General features: G+C 35.4%; 1 protein-coding gene across 3 annotated transcripts in view; it reads right to left on the bottom strand.

The window, feature by feature from the left end:
• Window positions 1-22,147, bottom strand: part of FAM13A (family with sequence similarity 13 member A) — a 281,449-nt gene that overhangs the window by 165,352 nt on the left and 93,950 nt on the right. For all 3 annotated transcript variants that reach the window (XM_019629843.1, XM_019629842.1, XM_019629841.1), the window contains one exon: window positions 3,487-3,640. In XM_019629843.1, the coding sequence (XP_019485388.1) occupies window positions 3,487-3,640 (154 nt within the window). The remainder of the gene's footprint in view (window positions 1-3,486; window positions 3,641-22,147) is intronic.

The raw sequence follows: 22,147 nt of genomic DNA, 5'->3' as shown, positions 1-22,147 counted from the left end.
CTTCTTCCTTTGTGCAGCCCGCTCCAAACGCTTGGAGTGTAATTTCTCTTCTAATAATGGGCCCTTGAGCTGTCCTCTACTACTCGGGCCCGCTTCTGCTTCTTTGAAGTGTACTATCTCTTCTAATAAACTGCTTTTTCACTACTTTGCCTTGGTATCTCGTTCAATTCCTTGCTCGAGACGCCAAGAACCTGGATATCGCACCGAGAAGGGCCCATTCTCCGACAACAGTACCTTCACATGAAAAAAATCTAAAAGCAGATGGGAGAGGTGGGCATCTTGACTCAGAGGCTTAATATCTTTCTCTCTTTTTGAACAATTAGAAAAAGAAATTTAGGTACAATAATGCATAAATCTGAACTGTGCAGTTGAATGAGTTTTTGACAAATATATATATTCATATAACCCACATCCCTATTGAGATATGGAACATTTTTATCACCCCAGAGAGCTTCCTTGAACACTTTCCTAGTTAATCATCACTATTGCCATCACCCCCTAAGTCCACCCAGAAGCAACCACAGCTTAGATCTCTTAAATCATTCTTTCCGTTTTGTAATCAGGGATGAACATCTTTCTCAGAGGGCCTCCTGGCATCTCCTTGGCTGGAACTGTGTCTCTTCCAACCTTTAAGTCAATCACCGACTAAAAGAGTGATTATAACACCACTATATTATAGACCATTTATGATTCACCCGTTCCCTGGGGTTGAAGGAGGGTGGGGTCCATTTGACTTCAGCACATAGCTGGATTTCCAAATAAAAAGTCTTTTTTTTTTTTTTAAAGCAAGGAAGAAGGAGGAAATGGCACGCGTACACACACACACAGACACACACACACAGCCATTTTGTCAGTCTACACATGCAGCCCTTCAATACCTAACCTATTCTTCCAGCTTTATTTCACTTGCAAATATACTAAGAACATGTTCATTCAAGTCAATGATTGAAGTACTGATGACAAACAAATGTCCACACCTCCCTGAAGTTTACATCCGTTTCCAATGCTCTCTTCAAAGTTCTTCATCCAGGTCCAAATATAATCAAATTTATACTTGTCTGGGCCCCAAATCTCCATTCAGCCCACTAAGATATCACGAGAAATTTTATTCAGCACTTTGTTTCCTATATTGGGGTACACAGAGGTGTGTCAGTGGACACATTTATAGTACATTTCACCCTTAAAAATATCTTTCTGCTTTTCTATACCTCAGTAGTTTCCATGAGCCTAAGCTTATTTTCAGCTCAAACATTTTATATCTCTGCTACTCTTGTGTATTTATCATTTGTTTTATGCTGGTTTCCTTTTTGTATACATTCTTTTAAAAGCTGAGCTGTTGAGAATGATCAGAATAATAACTTGTTTTTTAGCCACCCTTTCATTTTTCCTGTTTTTTAGTATGTTAATGATTTCACTGTGAGCCTCCCAATTCCTTTATAATCCAGCTTCCTCTTGATTTATAGCTAATGTTTCTATGATCTTAGGAATTTTTTTAAAAAATTGCTTTCTAAACAATGCCCAGTTTCATATATCTAACTGTAGCTAGCATATTCTTTATTATTACGGACCCTAAAATGGCATTGGCATATCCTGTTAAAATAATTTCTATAACTTCCATTTCATCCTTATTGGTTATAATTAAGTCCATAAAATTACATTCCCCTGTTGCATAATCTACCCTCGAGAGATAAGACTATTGGCAAGATCAGTAAAAAACGTACGAAATATTCTGCTTTAGCAGAATATGGATGTGTAGTTTCCAATTATGACGTCTGTCTGCCTCTAGGCCAGATCTGAACCTTGCATTAGGAGAGTATGTATCAGGCATGTTCTTCCACCTAAGTTAAGGTATCTGTGTTTGGCTCCCACAGTATTGTCAGCTGGCGTGTCTTATCCTGTACTCTCAGGCTGTGTTCTCCACCATGCTTAAACCTACGAGCTCAAGGATTTCTAAGCAGGGCACATCTCAACAGGTGTGATTTGACTTGCACAGCATATAAACTCCTGTTGACATATTCCAGAGATTACCTATATCTCTGCAAGTTTCTCTTACCTAGGAGATCACACTTATCTATTTTCATTGTATTTTAGGATTACCTTATTATTTCATCAGTCCTAGTTGAAAGGCATGAAGTATTAAAAAGTATTTGTCAGAGATATAGGTGAATCAAAGTCAATCACATTTTAGTATTTTAAAAAGACACCCCTTGCAACTACAGGAACCAGAGGAACAAATTTAGGGTACCTTTTTTCTATTTAAAAAATAATTTATTTAAATTTTCTTGTAGCAAAACTGATGTGAGTTTTTATTTTATTTTCTCTTGTGAATCACTGACATTTTCTCAGCTTCCGTGTTACCTCCACTTTAGGTTCCATGTGATATTCTCCAAAGCACTTCATTTTATCATTTTATCTGAGCATTTTTCTTCCCTTTCTTCAAATTTCAGTTTATAGTTCTCTTTATTAGGTTGGCAAGATTCCTTAAGTGCATTCCTCTCAGATATACTCTATCCCTTACACAAAGTCAGTTATATTACCAGCATAAGCCCCAGGTTAGAAAACCTAGTTTTTGTCTTCTTTTGCTGTTTTGATCAAGTGCAACTTGATACCAATACCTTTTATTTCTTCTTCAAAGTCATGGCCTCAACTGGAAGAAGGGAAGAAAACACCCCTTCAATACCGACACCGAGTGCCTCTTATCATTCATTGCCATGTGCATCAACAGAGTATAGCACAATATGTAAATATAATAAGTCTCAGGAAACCTCATGAGGGAACCTCCTATATCAGTTCCACCATGATTTACTTCAATATAAATGAGAAAGAAATAAGATGCTTTCCCTCGTTCCCACATCTGGAAGATATGGTTTGGATCTTTATCCTCTGACTCTCAATTGTAAGTCTTCAGAGGCCTACATGCATTTAGCTAACGTGTAAAGGATATGTTATAAATGATCAGACAATGCATAAAAAGATTTAGATAGTATTATCAAGGATTCCATCATAGGTTTTAAAAATATTCTCTTTACTGATGACAGTTACCAAGTTACTCATATACTACATATATGAGACTTAAAATGTGAGGTTGAACTTGAAAGTGTACCAGACACAAAAGAGACCAAAAGACAGTAATACTGTCTAAAGGAATTTAGCAATCTATTCAGTAAGTTAGCAGTCCTGAACATAGACATAAGCACCTATGACCTGCTGTAACACCAGGCTTCCACAAAAAGGTGGTGCACCCAATCTCGCGTAGCACTGGGCTCACGTAAGTGCTTTTGGGATGATTTTATAGCAGCAAGGAAACATCAATTCACATTTACTGTACAACCTTAGAAGACTAAATCAGTTAACAAACACTTGACACAGAGACTAGACCTCACAAAAGTTATGTCCATATGAAGATTTATGACAAAGAATTATTTAAATAAAAAATCTTCCATTCAAACACAGCAGTACTGAAAGTTCAATACCAAAGTTACTTACTTTTACTATGATAAGCCTCGCTCCGTTTTCACACCTCTTGTTATCATTTTCTGTATACTCTACTTCAAACAGGGTATTATAATTTTCTAGTATTTTAGCCATTATCTTGTTGCAGAGGTCTTGTTCTTTCATGCCTTCAAGCCCAGGTGGCACACTAGAAATAAGAAAAAAAATATATATATATATATGACAGAAATCACTTTGTAAAAATAAAAATACCAGCACAGCCGACTCAAGCTTAAGAGTATATTTTGACATCTCCACTCCAGAATGATTGATCAGCCTTCTTATAAGGACACATGGGATTTTTAACAAGCTTTATGGTGACATGTACGATATTGCCAGGACAATGGGCGAGTTCCCAAGATTTGAATCAATAGCTTGTGCTGAATAAGAGAAGTGCATGTTGTTCAGGAAGAAGATATAGGTTAATATGCCTGCAATAATGCTTTGTATATATTAGAAACTGCTATACATAAGGTAATATTTATATAAACATAAAAGCAATAAAGAACAAGGGTTATGACAAAAAGAATGAGTGTTTTATCATGACAGAAATACTCAGCCACACAAATAATAGCAACACAATCTTCATTTAAGGATTTCTTAGATAATACACAGAAAGTCCAAAAAGTAAAGGAAAAGATGAATACTGCGTGGAAAAAAAATCCTGATAATTGTTGAAGCTGAGTGATGGGTACATGGGAGATTTAGTATACTGTTCTGTCTTCTTTTGGGTATGTTTAAAAATTTCCATAATTAAAAATAGGTGAAAAAAACCTGCATGCAGAAGACGCCATAATATAAATAAGATTAAATATTTTTTCAGTAACATGGAAAACTGACAGAAGTTTAGTAGTCAGACTATGAAAAGAATTCCTACTAATCAATAAGAAAATGAATTTTTTAGAAAAAAGACAAAACCATGGGTTGAAAAACACCGTAAAAAAAAAACACGTGCATAGTCAATAATCTTAGATAACCATATTTAACCTCATTGAGTAACCAGTGAAATGAGTTAAAAAAGCAACACTGAGGTATCATTTAATACCCATCTGTGTTAGTTTCCTGTGGCTGCTGTAACAAATTATCATAAACCGGGTGGCTTAAAACAACAGACATTTATTCTCTCAGTTCTGAAGGCCAGAAGAGCCAAATCAGTATCATTGGGCAGAAATTACATTATGAGCAGGGCCCACTCCCTCGAGGCTCTAGGGGAGAATCTGTTCCTGCTTCTGGTGGCTGGCAGCATTGCTTGGCTGTGGTTGCATCGTGTTAATCTTCAATCAAGGCCAGCATTTACAAATTTCTCTCTGCTCTGTCTTCACATGGCCTTCTTCTCTGTGTATATGTCTAATCTCCCTCTACCTCCTTCTTATAAAGGATACATGTAATGGCGTTTAGTGCCCACCCAGATAATCCAAAATAATGCCCTTATCTCAAGAGTTCTATAGTAATTACAACTGTAAAGTCCCCTCTCCCCACCCCCCATAATGTAACATTTACAGTTTCTAAGGATTATAACCTGATATCTCTGGGGGACATTATGCAGCCTGCTACACCACCTTTGGGGTACATATCCTGAGGTGACTACCACGGGTCACACTCTTATACTCCCATCAGTTATAGGCAGAATCTGTGACTTGATTCTGATTAAGAGAACATAAGAGAATTAAGAAAGGTGACAGGATGTTACTCCCATGAGTATATTGTTATATGAGGCTCACGCTTAGCAAACTGGTGTGCAGATTCTGCTGCAGGCGTTGGAAAAAGAAGTTCCCATGTTCAGAAAGGGCTTGTGAGAGAGCTATATGGCAGAGGACTAACATGGACCTGAGGCCTCTAGCTCACAGCCAGGAAGAAGCTGGGGTCCTTAGTCATGCCGCTGCAAGGAAATGTTTTACTAACAATCTGAGTGAGCCTGAACGCAGATTCTTTAGGCCTCCATAAGAAAAGGCAGCCCAGCTGATCCTTTGCATTCAGCATTGTGAGACCAAGAGCATAGGACCCAGCTGAGTAGTGCTTGGACACCTGACACATGGAAACTGTGACAGAGCAAATGTTTGTTGTTTTAAGCCACTAAATTTGTGGTGATTTGTTCACAATAATTAAAAAACTGATAGAGTTTGGTGCCTGGAAGTGGGGTGCTGCTGTAACAAATATCTAAAATGTGGGCATGGCTTAAAATAGGACAGTGAGAGGAGGCTGGAAGAATTTGGGGCACATGACAGAGAAAGCCTAAAATGCCTTGAACAGATTATTAGTAGAAATCTGGATGCTGCTGCTGAGCACTCATAAGGAAATGAGGAATGTGTTACTGGAAACTGGAGGATGGGAGATCCTTGTTCTGTTGGAAGAAAGCTTAGCAAAACTGTATCCTGAAGTAATATGGGAAGCAGCACTTGTAAGCAACAAGTTTGGATATATGAAGTGTGATAAAAAAGTACGGTAAATGTTTACATTAAAAAAAATTATTACAGTAAAAGACACATTGCCATTAATCACCCTCAAAATATTCCCCCCTCACTTCGAACATACTTATCCCATCGTTCTTGTCATTTTTCTGAAGCAGTTCTGGAAGTCCTCTTTCGTGAGTGTCTTTACTTCATCCTCCATCATGAGAACACTCTGTCACACATCGCTTCTGGTACAGCAATTTCTGTCAAATAAAAACATTATGGCGTGTCCTCATCTACCCTATTCACTGGATCTGGCACTGTGCAGACTTCTGGCTCTTCCCCCAAATCAAAACGACCATGAAAGGTAAACGTTTTGAATTGATTCAGGACATTGAGGCAGCTATGACAGCGCAACTAAAGACACTCACAAAAGAGGACTTCCAGAACTGCTTCAGAAAGTGGCAAGAATGATGGGATAAGTTTGTTCAAAGCTGGGGGTAGGGGAGGGGGGAGTATTTTGAAGGGAATTAATGGCAATGTGTCTTTCACTGTAATACGTTTTTAAAAACTTAAAACATTAACCATATTTTTTGATCATATCTCATACAGTCCAAGAGATTTCCAAGCAATGTTTTGAAAGCAGCACCTGGTTTCTTCTTGCCTCTTATAGTAAAATCTGAGAGCGAGAGAAAGAAATTGAGGTAATAACTGCCAAGTAAAAAAGAACGGGACTTGATTTTCAAAACTCTGACTCTAAGATGAAAAAAGAAACTAAAGTTAAAAGATTCACTGTCAGGGAATCAGGCTCCACAGACAAGGTTGAGAGTATGACGATAAAACCTTTTGCTAAGACCTCAGAAATATCAAAATCTCAGATCATTCAGCCACACAAAGGTCCCTTTCAGATGTTTAAGGATGTGTCTCACAGATCATACCAATTAAAACAGTGCCTCTATGAATTTAAAGGCACTGCACCTCAACTACCTTAGCATGAGCGTAAGAAAAGGATTATTTTGAAAAGACGTATGTATGCATCTTTTTGCTAAAGGCGTGAATCCCAGTGAAATCCACAGAAGAATTGTACATTTTTGAGAAATTATTTCAGCAGAAACACTGCCAAGTTAATATGAAAGGGACAGAAACAGCACAAAATGAAAGTAGGCTACTGGATCCCCAAAGTTTATTAGCAGGAAGTAGGCTGATAAAACTACACAGCTGCAAACATATGCTGCCTCTCAACAAAAATGAAAGGTGGCAGCAGCTGGGTGGCTCAGTTGGTTAGAGTGCGAGCTCTGAGCAACAGGGTTGCCAGTTTGATTCCCACATGGGCAAGTGAGCTGCAGCCCCCCAACTAGACTGAACATGGTGAATGGATTTGGAGCTGAGCTGTGCCCTCCACAACTAAGACTGAAGGACAACAACTTGACTTGGAGCTGATGGGTCCTGAAAAAAACACACTGTTCCCCAATAACGTTTAAAAAAAAAATGAAGGATGACTCAGAGGGCCGAACCACAAACCAAGAGGGTGAAGGTGAAAGCCATGAAGAAGTATTCTCATACCTTTGAACATAATCAAGATACCCCCGGGCTGGATACAGAACTGCCATTGGCTAGTGACTTCATTTTATCTTTAACTTTCCTTCTGTTTGAACTAGAGGATCTATAGCTGTTATCCTATGTTTGTTCCATCAGTATATGTTAGGTGTGTGGGGGGTAATAACTTATCTCTTTAGTTTCATGCTCTAAAGACCAGCCTTTTTCAAACAGAGAGCCACAGCCAGCTCTGAGATACAGCCAGTTGTGGCAAGTTATCTTTTATAACAAAATGGAAACTTTTGCACATGTTTGCTTATTTAGAAATTAAATTAGATTTGAAGTATTCTATATAATAAAACTACTCTCAATTATTTGCATTAAAATGTTTCTTTAGTCAGATTAAAGGATAAAGTTTAAGTTAAGTGATAGGGCCCATGCATTTCCTCAAGACTTTTCATCAATGCTGCAGCAGTCTGTTGAAAACAGCTGCGGCAACTATAATTTTCTGTCATATAGTTATTTCAATTTATAAAGCCTTATCCATTTTAAATTTACTAATGTTTAAAAAAACCAACAAGGCAAAAACAAATGAATAAAAGTAAGGAGAAGATTCTGGGAAGATGGTGTAGGTGTAGTAGGACACACCAGAAATCTGTCTCCCCACCTAGACAATTACACTAGCAGAATCTGTCTGATGAAACTATTTCGGAACTGTAGAGTTAATTGAAGGCTGGAAATTCCAGGGGAAGGCTTCGATGATAAATTGTGGCTAATTTTGGTCAATTTTAGCTTTTAGCACAGTAATAGCCACACACACCCCCTCACCCATAGCCATGTGGCAGGCAGCTGTGCCTGTATTGCTAGAGTAGCTTACACATAGCTTGCAGGAGCCAGAACAGGCAAAAAGGACCCTGTCCTCCAAATACCAGGGATCTGTGCTCTGAATGCTGCTTCTGAGGTGTAAAGAGGTAGGCAGCTATTGTTGTTGCACCTCCTTCATTGGCTGCAAGCTCTTAGATGACAAGATTTCTAGTGGATTTAGAAGGCTGGCATCCTTTAATCCTCCCCTTTGACTTTTTACTTTTTCCTCTTTTGGGAGCCACAAATTAAAAGCTAGAACATTAAACAACAACTGCATAGGGAAATTAGAAAGTGACTGTGCATGCCCAGGAAAAGGTTTAAAAAACACTTGAAAAGACCTGAAGTTTACACTTCAGGCTGATCTTGGCATAATATGCCTACAATAATAAGAAACATAAACAATAAAAAAAATAATAAGAAAAGCACTGTGGAAGGAACAGAATCTGATTTTCAGAGTTACCACATTATTAGATTCAAATGCCATTGTTAACCAAAAACCACAAAGCCTACAAAAAAATTGGAAAGTATGGCTCATTCCAGGATAAACCATATCAACAGAAACTGTTCCTGAAAAAGATCTGGCAGATACACTAGATAAAGCCATTAAAACAAATGTCTTAAAGATACTTAAAAAAATAAGGCAGATGTGGGAAAAGTCAAGAAAATAATGAGTTAGCAAAATGGAAATATCTAATAAAGGCAAAGAAAATCCAAAAAGAAGTTGAAAGAAATTCTGGAGATGAAAAATACAATAATTGCAAGAAAAAATTCACTAGAAGGATTTGAGGGCAGATTTGAGCAGGCAGAAGAAAGAATCTGTGAACACGAAGATAGGACAATGGAAATTATCAAATCCGAGGAACAGAAACAAGAAAGATCAAAGATAAGCAAACAGAGCCTAATGGACACCAGCAACTGTACCCACATACATATTATGGGAGTCCCAGAAAAAGAAGAGAGGGAGAGAAAGCGGCAGAGAGGATATCTGAAGAAATAATGGCTGAAAACTTCATGATAAAAGACATAAATATAACTATCAAAGAAGCTCAAACGACTCCAAGAGACCCACACTGATATATTATAATCAAACTTTCAAAAGACAAAGAAAAAGAATTTTGAAAACAGCAAGAGAGAAGTAAATGATCACATACAAGGGATTCTTAGTTAGATTATCAACAAATTTCTCATCAGAAACTTTGGATGTCAGAAGACTGATATACTCAAAATGCTTTAAAAAATAAAATAAAAGAAGAACCTGTCAACTAGACTCATATATCTGGCAAAAATATCCTTCAAAAGTGAGGGAGAAATTAAGATATTCCTAGATAAACAAAAGCTGAGTTAGTTAGTGACCCCTAAAGATGGCCTGCAAGAAATATTTAATGAAGTTCTGCATAGTAACTTGAAGTCACATGGAGAAATAAAGATCTTAATAAAGGTAAACAAATAGTCAAATATAAAAGCTAGTATTATTGTACCAGTGGTTTGTCACAGTACTTTTTGTTTTCTACATAATTTAAGAGACTACTACATTTAAGGTACAAAATCATAAAAGCCAGTAATACTGTAACTTTTGTTTGTGACTCCAAATATTTTCTACATATTTTAAGAGACAATGCATTTAAAAGAATTACTATTTACCCTAATAGCAAAACTAGACAAGGACACTACAAGAAAAGAAAATTACAGGCCAATATCTCTAATAACCATAGATGCAAAAATCCTCAACAAAATATCAGCAAGTTGAATTCAACAATACATTAATAATCATACACTATGATCCAGTGGGATTTATTCCAGGGATGCAAAGAGGTTCAAGATCTGCAAGTCAATCAATGTGATACATACATAAACGAAATAAGAGATAAAATTCACATGATCCTCTCAATAGATGAAGAAAAAGCATTTGACAAAAAAATCCACTTATGATACAACTTCTCAACAAATGGGTATAGAGGGAACATACCTCAACACAATAAAAGCCACATATGAGAAGCCCACAGCTGACATCATACTCAACCATGAAAAGCTGAAAGCTTTTCCTCTAAAATCAATAACAAGACAAGGGGGCCGGCCGAGTGGCGCGTTGGTTAAGAACTGGCTTGGGATGCCAGAGGGCCCCGGTTCGGATCCCACATATGAGGGCCAGTGACACTGCCCTCTACAGCTAAGATGCTGAACAACAGCTCAACCTGGAGCTGGGCTGTCGTGGGTCGCTGGCGACAGCGTGGGCTGCAGTCCCCTGCTGCAGTGGGCTGCCATAAGCTTCCGTGTGTAGCCAGCAGCCAGCATGAGCGGCCAGCAGCCGCAGTGAGCGGCTGTCCAGAAGCCGGTCACTGATCTGCCTCGCCTGGGAAGAGCGCAATGATGGTGCCAGCTTGGGCCAGTGAAGCGACATCCTCCACAACTAAACTGAGAACAAAACAACAGCAACTTGTCTGTTCCCCTTCCCCCGATTCCCCAATAAAATCTTTAAAAAAAATAATAATAAGACAAGGATATCCACTCTCCACTTCTATTCAACACAGTATTGGAAGACGTAGTCATAGCAATTAGGCAAGAAAAAGAAATTAAACACACCCAAGTTGGAAAAAAGTATAACTGTCACTATTTGTAGATAACATGCTATGATATATAGAAAACTCTAAATACTCCATCAAAAGTTATGAGAACTAATAAATTCAGTAAAGTTGCAGGATACAAAATCAATGTACAAAAATTTGTTGCATTGCTACATGCTGATAATACACTATCAGAAAGAAATTATGAAAACAATCCCACTTAGAACTGCATCAAAAATAATAAAATACATAGGAATAAATTTAACCAAGGAGGTGAAGAATCTGTATATTGAAAAGTAGAAGACATTAATGAAAGAAATTGAAGAAGACATAATAAATGGAGAAACATTTTGTGCTCATGGACTGGAAAATGAATATTGCTAAAATGTTCATACTACCCAATGCAATCTACAGATTCAATGCAATCCCTATCAAAATTCCAATGGCATATTGCACAGAAATAGAAAAAAACAATCCTAAAATTTGCATGGAACCAAAAAGAACCCAAATAGCCAAAGCAATCTTGAGAAAGAAGAACAAAGCTGAAGGCATATACTCTCTGATTTCAAACTATATTACAAAATTATAGTAATTAAAGTAGGATAGTATTGGCATAAAAGTAGATATGTTGATCAACAGACCAGAATAGGGAGGCCAGAAATAAACCCAAACTTATATGGTCAATTAATTTATAATAAAGGAGCCAAGAACATACAATGAGGAAAGAACAATCTCTTCAATAAATGGTGTTGAGAAAATTGGACAGCCACATGCAAAAGAACAAAAATGGATCACTATATAATACCATACACAAAAATTAACCTGAAACCATAAAATTCTTAGAGGAAACCATAGGTGCTAAGCTCCTTGACGTAGGTCTTTGGCAATAATTTTTTTGGCTCTGACATGAAAAGAAAACCAACAAAAGCAAGAATAAACAAGTGGGTCTATATCAAACTGAAAAGTTTCTGCACATGAAAGGAAACCATCAAGAATATGAAAATGCAACCTACTGAATGGGAGAAAATGACAGCAAATCATTTATCTAATAAGGGGTTAATATCCAAAATATATAAAGAACTCATAGAACTCAATAATAAACAATCCAATTTAAAAATGGACAGAGGATTTAAATAGACATTTTTCCAGAGAAGACATACAGATGGCCCATAGGTACATGAAAAGATGCTCAACATCATTAAATATCAGGGAAATACAAATGGAAACCACAATGAGATATCACCTCATGTATGTTGGGATGACTAATATAAAAAAGAAAAGAAACAACAAGGTTTGGTGAGAATATGAAGAAACTCTTGTGCACTGCTGGTGGGAATGTCAACTGGTGCAACAATTAGAGAAAATAGTATAGAGGTTCCTCAAAAAAGTAAAAATAGAACTACCATATGATCCAGCAATTCCACTTTGGGGTATTTATTCAGAGAAAATGAAAACACTATTTCAAAAAGATTTATGCACCTCTTGTTCAATGCAGCATTATTTACATTAGCTAAGAGATGGAAACAAGGTGACAACTTGTAGATAAACAGGTAAAGAAAATGTGATATATATTCATGGAATATTATGTGGCCATAAGAATGAAGTCTTGCCATCTGCGTAAACATGGTTGGACCCTGAGAGCATTATGCTAAATGAAATAAGTCACAGAAAGACAAATACCATATGATTTCTCTTATATGTGGAATCTAAAAAACAAGCAACCCCAAGCTCATAGAGACTGGAACAGATTTGTCATTGCAAGAGATGGGTATTGGGGGTAGGAGAATTGGGTGAATTTTTTAAAATTTAAATAAATTGAATAAAACATTTAAAAAGAAAACTATAGACCAAAACCCCTTATGATTAATGCAAAAATTCTCAAGAAAAAAATTGCATACAGAATTCAGCAGCATATTAAAAGAATTATATATCATGAACAAGTATGATTATTTCTGGAATGCAAGGATGGTCTAACAAATATTGGTCAATGTAATACGCTACATTAACAGAATGAAAAGGAAAAAAAACCACATAATCATCTCAACTGATGCAAAAAGGCATCCAAAATTCAAGATCTTTCCTTTCATGATAAAAACACTTAACAAAACTAGGACTAGAAGGAAATGACCACAACCCAATAATTAGCCATGTCAATGATGAAAGACAGAACAAGGTAAGGATGCCTACTTTCACCACTTTTACTTAACACGGTACTGAATTTCTAGCCAGAGTAAGTTGGCAAGAAGGAATAAAAGTCTTCCAAATCAGAAAGAAGTAAAATTATCTCTTTTTTGCAGATAATATAATCTTATATGTAAGGAAACCCTAAAGATTACACAAATAAACCTGTTTTAACTAATATATGAATTCAGCAAAATAGCAGGATACAAAGTCATACACAAAACTTACTTGCATTTCTGTACACAAACACTGAACAATCACAAAAGAAAATTACAAACACAATTCCATTTATTTACAACAGCATCAAAAAGAATAAAATGCTTAGGAATAAATTTAACCAAGAAAGGTGTGTATAATGAAAATTACAAAACATTGGTGAAAGAAATTAAAGGAGAGATAAGTAAATAGAAACATATCTTATGTTAATGGATTGGAGGACTTAATATTGTTAAAATGTGAATACTACTCAAAGCGATCTTCAGATTTGATGCAGTCCCTATTAACATTCCAATGGCATTTTCCCAGATAGAAAAAAACCATCCTAAAATTGATATGGAATCTCAAGGTAACCCTAATAGCCAAAACAAACATGAAAAAGTTTAAAACTTCCTGAAAAGCTACAGTAATCAAAACAGTGTGGTACTGGCATAAAGACAAACATCACAAAAACTGATGGAACAGACTAGAGAGCCCAGAAATAAACCCTTATAAATACGGTCAAATAATTTTGGACAAGGGTGCCAATACCATTCAATGGGCAATGAAGACTCTTTTTAATGAATGTTATTACTGGGAAAACTGGATATCTACATGGAAAAGAATGAAGTTGGCCCCTTACTTATATCCAAAAATTAACTCAAAATGGATCAAGGATCTAAAACAATAAAACTCTTGGAAGAAAACATAAAACAAAAGTTTCACAACACTGGGTTTGACAATGATTTCTTGGATATGATACCAAGGGCACAGGTAACCAAAGAAAAATAAACAAACTGCATTTCATAAAAATTAAGATATTTTGTGCCTCCAGAGACACTATCAACAGAGTAAAAAGGCAACCTGCAGAATTTATTTGGAGAAAATATTTGTAAATTAGGTATCTGATAAAGGATTAATATCCAGAATATATAGAGAACTAAAATTTAATATATATATATATATATATATATATGTATGTGTCTATATATATGTGTATACTAGTATAGATTTATATGTGTATGTGTGCACACACGTGTGTGTGCAAAGGACTTGAACAGACATTTCTCCAAAGATATATGAATAGCCAATAAGCACATGAAAGATGCTCAATATCACTAATCATTAGAGCAATGCAAATCAAAATTACAATGAATTACGTCTCACACCCATTCAGATGGCTACTATCAAAAAAACAAAAAACAAAAAACCCAGAAAATAGTAAGTGTTGATAAGGATGTAGAGAAACCAGAACCCTGTGCACTGTTGGTGGGAATGTAAAATGGTATAATCACTATGGAAAACAGTAATGGTGGTTCATTAAAAAAATTAAAAATTACTACGTGATCCACCAATTCCATTTCTGGGTATATATCCAGCAGAATTGAAAGCAGGGTGTAGGAGAGATATTTGTACACCTATGTTCATAGCAGCATTATTCACAATAGTCAAAAGGTAGAAGCTACCTGGGTGTCCATCAACAGATGAATACATAAACAACATGCAGTATGGACATACAATGGAATATTATTCAGCCTTCAGAAAGGAAGAAACTTCTGACACGTTCATAACATCTATGAACCTTCAGGACATTTATACTAAGTGAAATAAGCCAGTCACAGAAAGACAAATACCCTATGATTCCACTTACAAGAGGTACTTGGAGTAGTCAAAATCATAAAGACAAAAAGTTCAGTGGTGGCTGCCAGGGGCTGGCTGGAAGGAGTTAGGGTTCAATGGGTATAGAAATTCAGTTTTATAAGATGAAAAGACTTACAGGGATGGGTGCTGGTGATGGTTGCAGCAGAATGTGAACGTCTTTAATACCACTGAACTGTACACTTAAAAACAATTATGACTTTCATTTTTTTCTCTATGTCTTTTACCATAACTCAAAAACAATCAAAAAGAGTAAGGAATGCACCTTTTCTCCATTGCACATAAAGCAATGGAGGACACTGACATCTGGTTATAATGACTCTTCAGTTATGACTGCTTAATGAATGGCAGTGAGGAGGCAAGATACACACTGCAATAATCATATTCACAATGATAATACGTTAAAGCTATCTATTATATGCACTGCAGCATTTAACAAAAATAAGATTTATTAATGTTTATCCTTCAGGAGAACTACCTTGTTCACCTTATATGTTGAAGTTTGGATCTACATTAAAAGTCAACTTAAAAAAATTATTTAAAAAAATTAGATTAGCCATATTTTAACTTCTCCAGTTAAACAATATTTAAAGTTTACTGTATATGGTTGATTTTACCTACCTACATGTTAAGACTCTTTCATGAACATCATACCATTAGTCGGCTATGCTACCTACTGTAAAAGTTTTAATGTTGTGAAAATTTGGATGTAACCTTGCATGTGTCTCATACTCACTCAAGGGTCATGCGTCACACACACCAGGTAGGCAATGGTTGAAGGCTACTGCTCTAGTCAGTGATTCTCAAGGGGCAATGCTGTCCTCAATGGGGGCAAATTGGTGCTTGGAGGGGGATTTCCTCTTTTTGTATATAAAGTACAGATATGTACAGTATATATGGGTATATGGTATAACTATGGTATTAAAATTTTTAGGGGGGATGTGATTAGGAAAAAATCTAAAAAGACTCCATAGGGGAACAATAATGGAAAACAAAGATTGAGAAACACTGCTCCGTCCCTCCTCCAGTGCGTCATTGTGAAAGTTAAATACTGACTCCAAATACAGGATCCACCTGGAGGTGACTGAACAATGCAGAGATGAGGGGGCCTCTTGGAGCAAGGGACTAGATGGAAGGGTCAAAGGAAGCTAGAAAACGAGGCATCAGTGTAGCTTTTGGAAGGCTGCTGAACTGAACCCTAGTTTCTTCATTTACAAAATAGACATGTTGTTAATATTAATGTTGTAGGGATCTTGTGACAACTAAAGTTTTAAAAGTTATGTGAAAAATGCTTTGCAAAACTATGGGGTCAGGAAACAGTGGTTACTGGGGCTGGGGTAAGGGGAAGGGCTGACTAAAAGGGGCATGAAGGAACTGTGTGCAATGACGGAAAGAGTGCGCATCTTAACATTTTTGCTGCGACTTCCATCTGTAGTCGAATGATATTTCCATGCCGCTGGCTGTGGTGTTTGACATTATCCCATGAGCTCGGTGTTCCAGAAGGGAAGTTTAGGGAAGAAGATGTACAGAATGAATAATAGGACATTTTTATACTTTAATCATTTATTTTAATAAAACGGAGCACTTTAACTGTATTTAGTTAAAAATATAAATACTGCAATTATTTTCTGTGGATTTTTGACACATTGTGGAGAACAAACTTGAAATCAATTAATGCAGTGAAAAGGTTAATTGTGGTTGTGGTGCTATGGACGCATGACTTTGTCAAAACTCAGAACACTACACTAAAATGGATGCATTTTACACTATGAAAATTGTACCTCAAGAAACACAACTTTAAGAAAAGTGTCATGCAAACTATAAATAATCATATCGAAGGTTTTTTTTAATTATTTAGAGTAAGATTCTAGCTTTCAACAGTAACACTGTTAATCTACACTGAACTTGCAACTGGCTATATCCTGTAGTCATTTTCATAGGAATCACTATTAAACTAGGGCTTTCTGGTCCTGATTATCCTTGAGAATCAAAGTTCAAGACTAAACATTAATTCACTATACATATCAATTTGCTAAGTTTCCATCCATTTTTCCACCTGTGATACAATAAAAGAAATAGAATTTTTGTAGTCTTCTTTAATGTTTTACTTCTAACCTTGCTATTCAACATATTATTCTTCTCAGCTTTGTTTCACTATTTTTATGTGCATAAAGTGTTCTGTTTTAACCTAAGTCAATAAAAGTAGGTAAAGAATGATGAGATAACCCATTTGTGACCTCTCTCTGTACTGTCCTCATTTGATTCTTCAGTCCTTTTAGAATATGACTGTTCACCCAGGACTGAATGTTCCTAATTGCATTATCACTAGAGTACATTGCCCAATCTTACCCGCATTCATTCCATGCAAATATTACGTCCTTAACTTATTATAATTTTGCAATTAAAAAATACTGACATGCCGGGACATTCCCTCTTATGTGTTCTTTGCAAAAAGAAAAACAAAAATCTATTATTGAAAGCAATAACTAGAGGCCAGGCTTAATAACCACTTTAAAAGGTGAAAGTTTCCAAATGTGTAGTATCTTACCTACTTATCTATTGTGATTTACCTATACTCATTTACACGTTATGAATGAAATTTTAGTATAAATGAAAAACTGGAAGTTTTTTTTTAAAAGATAACATTCAATAATAAAGCTCCTAATGTTTCTTGGAATTGAGGGGAAGCAGTGGAAACAAAAAATTCCAGAACTGTTTTTGTCTGGCTCCCTTCTTAAGAACTATTGATGTTGGTGTTTTCAGGTATTTCATTTTATTATGTATGTCAGCTTCCATTTTTTTCCCTCACGTTGCAGATTTTATAAATAGTGCCACATATTAATCCAGGTGATGAGTTAGTCTTTTCTACTTAAAAGTACCAATAGAAGATAAAACTTCCTATGAAGGTTCTAGACTACATGAAAAAATTACACAGTCATGTCTATATAATATCAATATATTGAATAAATTGGAAAATTTTACATAAATTATTTAGATATTTTCAAATATATAGATGTTTGACATCGAGTTACCAATCATATGAATGGATAAATAATTTTTGAAAATTTTATACTAGATAGGTTTCGAATTACTTTAGATACATGGTTTCAACAAAAATAGTGAAAAAGTAATAACTACTTATTATTCTTAAGGGGTAGTTATTATTAAACCTGCAATGATAAAAAATTAGATAGAAATTCATTGATATACTGAATTACATAAAGATTGGGATATCTTTATTGTCATTTTCTAAACAAGCATTTGTATGATAAAGGATTTTCTAAAGGGGAACAAATCAATTAATTGCCTGTGAAAATGGAAGGGTAAAAGGAAGAATTCAGCATTTGCACAATTCTACAGAGGGGAAAGGAAGGAGGTGGGAAAAACACTGGGTATGAGCGAGTCCCCAAGATGAAGGCATTTAACTGCAATCTGAGTAAGGAGTAGCTGCTGCAGGGAGGCCCCAGCGTGGTGGGAGAAGGGGTTGCTGGGTGCATCACCAAGGAGTTGCTATTTGTGTGTGTGTGTGTGTGTGTGTGTGTGTGTGTGTGTACATACATATACGCGTCTACATATGTATCAAGCATGAAATAGTCATCTAAAAAACTGTAGATTTTGTATTTTTGATACAACTAGAAGTCAGTGAAATATTTATGGGATATGCACCATTCATTCAGACTAACAACTTTCTGTACACTGAAATGTGAGTGGATGTTATTCTAAAATTGAAAGCAGCCTAAATGTTTATGAAGAGGGTTACTAACAGTGAAATTTCAGAAAAAGGAATTAAACATTTTCTTCTACAATTGCAACAAAAAGAATAAAATACCTAGGAACAAATTTAACAATGGATGTAAAGAACATATATACTGAAACTGACATTAATAAGACATTATTAAAAGAAACTGAAGAAGACACAAAGAAGTAGAAACATATTCAGTCTTCATGAATTGGAAGAGTGAATATAGTTTAAAAAAGCCATATCACACAAAGCAATATACAGATGTAATACAATCCCCATTAAAATGTCAATGGCATTTTTAAAAGAAACAGAACAAAAAAATCATCAGATTTGTATGGACCCCAAATAGCCAAAGCAATCCTGAGAAAAAAGAACAAGGCTGGAGGTATCACACTGCTAGACTTCAATTAATACTACTACGAAGTGATAATAATCAAAACAGCATGGTGTTGGCAAAAAGACAGATACACAGACCAATGGAACTGAACTGAGAACCCAGAAATAAACCCACATATATATGGACAGATAATTTTCAACAAAGGAGCCAAAAACATACAATAGAAAGGAAAAGCTTCTTCAATAATTGGTGCTGGGAAAATTGGAAAGCCACATGCAAAAGAATAAAATTATACTGCTATCTGTCACCACATACCAAATTTAACTCAAAATGAATCAGACATAAACATAAGACGTGAAACAATAAATTGAATAGAGCAGCGGTTCTCAACCTTCCTAATGCCGAGACCCCTTAATACAGTTCCTCATGTTGTGGTGACCCCCAACCATAAAATTATTTTCGTTGCTACTCTATAACTATAATTTTGCTACTGTTATGAATCATAATGTAAATATCTTTTTGTTTTCCCATGGTCTTAGGAGACCCTTGTGAAAGTGTTGTTCGACCCCCAAAGGGGTCGTGACCCACAGGTTGAGAACCGCTGGAATAGAGGAAAGCATAGGTACTCAACTTATGGACCTTATGTTTCAGAGAAGATTTTATGAATTTGACCTCAAAAGCAAGGGAAGTAAAAGCAAAAATAAATGAATGGGACTATATCAAACTAAAAAGCCTCTGCACAGAAAAAGAAACCATCAACAAAACAAAGAAGCAGCCAACTGAATGGGAGAAGATATTTGCAAACAACACCTCCGATAAGGGCCTAATATCCAAAATATATAATGAACTCATACAACTCAACTGCAACAAAAAAAACAAACTAATTAAAAAATGGGCAGAGCACATAAACAGAAACTTCTTCCAAGAAGACATACAAACGGCCAACATGATATATGAAAAAAAATGCTCAAATACACTAGCTATTAGGGAAATGCGAATCAAAATCACAATGAGATACCACCTCGCACCTGTTAGAATGGCTATTATCAACAAGACAAGTAATAACAAGTGTTGGAGAGGTTGTGGAGAAAAAGGAATTCTCATACACTGCTGGTGGGAATGTAAATTCGTACAGCCACTATGGAAAGCAGTATGAAGGTGCCTCAAAAAATTAAGAATAGAATTATCATATGACCCAGCAATGCCGCTTCTGGGTATCTACCCAAAAGATCTGAAAACATTTATCAGTCAAGATATACGTGTATGTACCCCTAGGTTCACTGCAGCATTATTCACGGTGGCCAAGACGTGGAAACAACCAAAGTGTCCTTCAATAGATGGCTGGGTAAAGAAGCTGTGGTACGTATATACAATGGAATATTACTCAGCCGTAAGAAAAGATGAAACACTGCGATTTGTGACAACATGGATGGACCAAGATTATCATGTTAAGTGAAATAAGCCAGACAGAAAAAGTCGAGAACCATATGACTTCACCTACATGTGGGATATAAAACTGAAAGCAACAAACAAACAAAACAAACAAAAACTCATACACAGACAGTTTAGTGGCTACCAGACAGGGAAGTGGGGAAGGAGGTGATAAAAGAGGAAAAAGGGGATCAAATACATGGTGATGGAAGGAGAACTGACTTCGGGTGGTGAACACACAATATGTAGAAAATATATTATAGAATTTTACACTACATATAATTACTATACATAATTTTACTAACCAATGTCACCCCAATAAATTCAATAAAAATTTTAAAAATATCTAAAATTATAAATAACAAATGTTTTCATTTAACCAAAAAAAAAAAATCAAAAGCAAAATGCATTTAACTAATGAATGAAAAGACAGAAAGGCCAGATTGGGAGTGCAATCAAATGGTCCATAGCATTTGGAGATATTTGAATTAATTGGTTTAGAGAAAAAGGAATCTAACAATATATTGGCAATCCTTTCTGTTTGTATTAAGGGTGCTTTGTTTCTTCTCTTTTAATTTAAAAGAAGCTAAATAAAGTTCTCCTTGAAACTAAAAAAGAAAACAAAGGAATACTATAATAACACAACAGTGGTGTATAGATTAATGTTTGCTTACACAGAAAGTTGTGGCACATTATTTAAATAATAAAGTTAAAAACAGAATAACAAGTTGAGTATTTCTTTTATGCAAAATGCATTTAAACCTCTGTGTAGAGATTTCTAAAAGGATAGTCAGAAAAATGTAAATAGCAATAGGTCGTTGGGTAATTTTTATTTTTTACTTTTGCCCTTTTTGGTATTATTTTAGTTAGGAGCAAGTACAATTTTAACAAAACTAATAACGCTACTTTAAAAAATTTTTAAGTGATTAAAGTACGGATATGCTTCTCTGAAGCGTAACAATCTGATAACAGTATCATTACTTCACCCAGACCAAACAAACAACTTTTAATCAGATATTCCCTTTTTTCTACAGCAACAGGTTGGCCACCCAGAGAGAGATTACTAATACTTTAACAGTTTCATCTGAAACCTTTTTAGTAAGGATGAGATAATAATTTCACCTCACTGTTACCTCTAGCAAAAACAATTGTCATTAGAAAAAAGTCATTAATAAACATCAAACTACATACTTTACATAAATAATTTTTATGAAAAAGTAAACAAAAATATATTATGTGAGACATAAGAAAGCCTCTTGTACCTGTGAGAAAAAATGGCATGCCTACATGTAACTCTTAGGGAAGATATTTGACCTGTATACTCTTAGATCAACTAAATTAACATCAGTTTCCTGATAGTACTGAAAATTAATTTTATACCAAAATTTTGTTACATAGTATGGTTAACCTTAACACAAAAAAATATTTCTCTACTGAATAAGTTAATACTGATGGGTAAGTATATTCTTTCTACCTCTATAGGATGATTGAAAATGCCCCTAGAATGATAATAAGACCAGAGTCTCCTTTCAAAAGTTCTTTTTAGAAAACATAATTATATTTCATAACTTCTTGTTTATATTTTTGAAGGACCAGACAGTCTGTTAGTTGGTGCTAAAACTTATAAATAACATGGTAAGATACCTAGGTCATTTGAAACTTACCATAATGACATCAAAGGTATTTCAAGCTTGCAGACATTTACTTAATAGGTACAAGTGGTAAATGAGTCATCTGATGGACGAGCCAATGAATTAAT

This window comes from Hipposideros armiger, unplaced genomic scaffold (assembly GCF_001890085.2).
Source record: "Hipposideros armiger isolate ML-2016 unplaced genomic scaffold, ASM189008v1 scaffold_870, whole genome shotgun sequence".
Taxonomy (NCBI): domain Eukaryota; kingdom Metazoa; phylum Chordata; class Mammalia; order Chiroptera; family Hipposideridae; genus Hipposideros; species Hipposideros armiger.
Note: the sequence above shows the minus strand (reverse complement) of the source record. Positions and strands in the feature narration are given on the sequence as shown.